This window comes from Elephantulus edwardii, unplaced genomic scaffold (assembly GCF_000299155.1).
Source record: "Elephantulus edwardii isolate Elephantulus edwardi_28Jun2011 unplaced genomic scaffold, EleEdw1.0 scaffold00062, whole genome shotgun sequence".
Classification (NCBI taxonomy): Eukaryota; Metazoa; Chordata; class Mammalia; order Macroscelidea; family Macroscelididae; genus Elephantulus; species Elephantulus edwardii.
In genome coordinates, this window is record NW_006399812.1 from 182,276 (window position 1) to 186,801 (window position 4,526).

Here is a 4,526-nt window from a genome sequence, read left to right on the forward strand (position 1 = left end):
ACTCAGTATATTCCTTCCATCTTCTTTTGATACCTCCTGGATCATTTAACATTCTGCCTAAAGCATCCTAGCTTTTAAAAATGTCAAATTTTTTGTAGTAATTAATGTCTAAGCAGCTCCAATCATATTCAGTTAGTCAACCATTCTCTATCTTTGTTTGTGTGTGTATATAGTTGATGTGGACTGTCAAGTTGAAACCAACTCATAGCTGACCTTATGCCTTTTCAGAGGCCGTTAACAGAATGCAAAGAGATTGCCCATCCTTCTCCTGCAGAGCAGCTGGTGGAATCAAACTGCATGCCTTTGGTACTATAGCACAACTTCGTATCACTGGGCCACCAGAGTCATATATATAGTATGTGTGTATATCTGTGTGTATGTAGGATATACATGTGATATAGATAAATGCATATACCTTTTCAACATGTATGCAGAACAGATTATCTGAGAGGGTGGGCTCTATGAGGAGAAGTGTGGGGTCAAGACTGGTGGAAGATCTATCAAAAATCTGAGATATGCAGATGACACAACCCTGCTTGCTGAAACTGAGGAGGACCTGAAATGCTTGCAGAGGGTCAAGGACTGCAGCCTCCAATATGGATTGAGGCTCAATGTCAAGAAGACAACGATTCTCACCACTGGACCAACTGCCAGCATCAGGATGGATGGTGAGGAGATTGAGATTGTTTACAGCTTTAGTTTGCTTGGCTCCACAGTCAACACTCTTGGGACCAGTAGCCAGGAAATTAAAAGGTGTATTGCCATGGGAAAGTCTGCTGTTAGGGACGTCTCCAAAGTACTGAAGAGCAACGGTGTCTTTCTGGAGACTAAGGTGCATCTGATACAGGCCGTGGTCTTTCAAATCACTTGTTATGCATCAGAGAGTTGGACAATGACCAAGGAGGAGAGGAGAATTGATGCCTTTGAGCTGTTGTGCTGGAGAAGAGTATTGAGAGTGCCATGGACTGCCAAGAAAACAAACAGATTCATCCTGAAAAGGGTTAAATCCTTGGAGGCAAGGATTCCGAGGCTCCGTCTAACATACTTTGGACATGTTGTGAGGAGAGACAGGTCCTTGGAGAAAAGCATCATGCTTGGGAGAGTGGAGGGACAGCGCAAGAGGGGAAGGCCCTCTATGACGTAGACTGATTCAGTGACTGGGGTAATCGGGATGGGAGTGTCAGAGACTGTGCGATTGCCATGGGACAGAGGAGAGTTTAGGGCTGTTGTACATAGGGTCGCTATGAGCCACCAAGCAACTCGATGGCAATTAACAACAATAACAACATATTGTTGTTATTATTATGTACCATCAAGTTGGAACTGACTAATAGCTAACCCTCCAATGGGCTTTTAGAGGCTATAAATCATGAGAGACAGAAGGGTTTAACTAATTGAATATGATAGGAGCTGCTTGGAAACATTAGGGGGCTCTGGTAGCCTAGTGCATAAAAGATATAGATGATAGATACATACATACATACATACATACATACATACATAGAATTTTCCTCAACTAAGATATCATCATACATACTTAAAATGAAATTTACTGTATCAATTGTATTCACACACATATATAGCTTAACTCTTTAATTTAGTGGAAAAAATCCCTGGGGCAAACCTATACCTCAAAATCCTGTAATAAAGAATATTATTAACAGGGAGAAAAGTGACAGGAGTGAAGGCTCATTTGCACAGAAATTTCTCTTTGCAGCCTTTCAAAACTACCTGATATTGTTGTTGCTGTTATGTGCAGTAAAGTCGCCTAAGACTCATAGTGACACTATGTACAACAGCACTAAACCCTGCTCTATCCTGTGCCAATCTGTCTCAGGCACACTTAGCCCCATAACCCCAGTCACTGAATCCATCCACCTCATAGAGGGTCTTCCTCTCCTGCGCTGTCCCTCCACCCTCCCAAGCATGACATCCTTCTCAAGAACTGGTCCCTCCTTGACAAAACACATCCAAAGTATGTGAGACAAAGCTTCAGAATCTTAGTCTCCAAAGAGCAGCCTGGTTTAACTTTCTCAAGGTTGAACCTGTTAGACTTTTAAAATCTAAATGTTAGAAACTACAACTCAAAATGTTTGTGTTTATTGTGCTTACATGTTGTGACAGTACTTACCAGCCAGTCTTGAAAAGAGTTTGTTTATTTACCCCTTGGAGTGGGAGTTTTGGTTTCCTTTACAAGGCAGATTTCCATCTTCTAGTCTGAGAATGTGATCCTGAAGAACCCGTTGAAGTAGCACAATAGCCCATGCATTGTTGTCACAACCTAAAAGCAGTACCTGGAGGAAATTTGGCCTAGCCCTGCTGTCTTTACTTAATCAGGGACTCCTATACTGAATGGCTGATTCTTGAGGCCACGATTCCTATCCTTTACCATACCCTAGCTCAGATCAGAGGGCATAGGTAAGGATGGATGGGGGGGAAAATGTTATAAATAGATTAGATAAAAATAGAGACTAAATCTATCAGCTTTTGTGATAAGTGACGAAGCTCGGGTTTCCAAAGATGAATGTCTTTATAGAAGCAAGTTGTCTCATCTGTTCCCCTCATAGTGGCTGGTGGATTTGAATTTTGAATCTTTCCCTCAGTAGCCCAATGCTTAAGCCACAGTGCCATCATTATTCCAATCTAATGATGCTGAGAAGTCTAAAAGAGCTAAAACCAATGCTCTAGGGAAGTTTTTAGTTTTCTGTGAGTGAGAAGTTCCAGGTACTCAGTAAATGCTAATTTGTAAATGAGGAAATACTATGTCCTCCAGCATAGTAATAGTGGCAAGGATGACAAAGTGTTTTATTCTACCGTACATCATGTCATTATGAGTCAGAACTGACTGCATGACACCCAACAGCAAGTAAAAAGTAGAAAGAAGAAGTAACAATAACAGGTGGTTCCTGCAGAGCCAGTGAAACAATAATATCCTTCTGGTTCCAGAAGTGCTCAGATTTTTTTTTTCTAGTCTAGTTATAATACTTCCTAAAGGTATTACATTAGACCTTCTGTTATTCCCAAAGCTTGATGTGTTTTGTGTTTTACTGGAAACAATAGACGTAGTTAAATTTAAATAAGGGGGAAAAAAATTAATAGAAATAAGTGATAAGTGACAAGATGTTTTGTTCTCCATTTCACTGAAGGCAAAATATGGAAGCTAAATTATCCAAAATCAATTTACAAATTTAAAAAGTACCAAAATTTCATAATGTGGCTTTATGTTATTATATTGAAAAACAACTCACATTTTATTTTCTGCCAAACAAAGGTGTTCTTTAAGAAGTTGTATTTCAGATTCTTTTTCTTGAAGCGCTATCTGAGACTGATATTCTTTGTCTCGATTGGCCACCAGCAAAGCTTCTAGATTCTGCATGGAGATTCTCTCATTTGTCATCTGACTCCTGAGAAGTTCTATTTCAGAACGAGCAGAATCTAACTCATTCTCCATCTGTGTAATAATAAACCAATATCTATACTTATTTACATGCATTCATTCAATTCATAAAGAGAAAATTTCTGTATTCTTATAAATAATTTTTAAGATCTTGATACGAAACTCTGTCCTTCTTACCAAATACAAGCACACATACACACATCTCAAATTATATCAGAAAACGAATTTTAAGAATTTCTAATCCCAAACTGCAAATTATTTCCATTTTTAGTGTATATATATATATATATATATACACACACACACACACACACACACACATACTAAATAAATAAATAAATATTTTTTTTCCTGTAAGACTGACAGGATGATATTAATAACTACTGCTTGTCCTTAGACATCTAACTAGTTTATGGAATATTAAAGTACATAAGAAATAAGTGCCAATTTCCTATCTTATAAAGTCCTGTAGAAAGCAATAAAATTCTTTGGAAGCAAATTGATTTCTATTTCTTCAAAAGGAAGAAAATCAGGAATTATTAGTTGGGGGAAAAACTATTCCTACCTCGTAATGTGCAAAATAAAAATGGACAGTCTCCTCCCTTGTGATTTATTGCCCCTGGAAATTAGCTGCTGAAGGCTCAGCTATGAGTCAGTTCTGACTTGATAATACTCAACAACATCCACATAATATAGTTTATAACAGGTAATAAATTCATTTGTAGAGTTAAATGTGAAAAAAAAATCTTCAAACTCTAAGAAAACAGAAGTGAATAAAAATTATACTATTATTGGGGATGGTTGTTTTTGTTGTTGTGTATCATTTATCAATACCAAACAGGTAGCTGACTCTACCAAGTTTTAAGAAGCAGTTAATTGCACAAGAGGAGAAAGCCCATCTTTCTCTTGCAAAGCGAAGAACTCGAACTATGTGCCTTCAGGTTTGTAGTACAGCTTCTCACCACTAAGCCAGGGAAGAACTTGCTTAAAAGTAATGGAAAACAAGAAGTTTGAAAAACATGAAAAATTAACATTTTGATAGTCAATAGAAAAGTGACCAAAATTTAAAAGGAAATAAGTGGAGAAAAATAAACTCACTACGTTTTTAATAATGAACATCTTTATTTGT

At 37.7% G+C, this 4,526-nt stretch overlaps 1 protein-coding gene across 1 annotated transcript in view; it reads right to left on the bottom strand.

Moving 5' to 3' along the window:
* TSGA10 (testis specific, 10) overlaps positions 1 to 4,526 on the bottom strand; it is a 109,572-nt gene that overhangs the window by 4,323 nt on the left and 100,723 nt on the right. Inside the window, exon 13 of the mRNA XM_006887788.1 lies at positions 3,249 to 3,451. Coding sequence (XP_006887850.1) covers positions 3,249 to 3,451 — 203 coding nt within the window. The remainder of the gene's footprint in view (positions 1 to 3,248; positions 3,452 to 4,526) is intronic.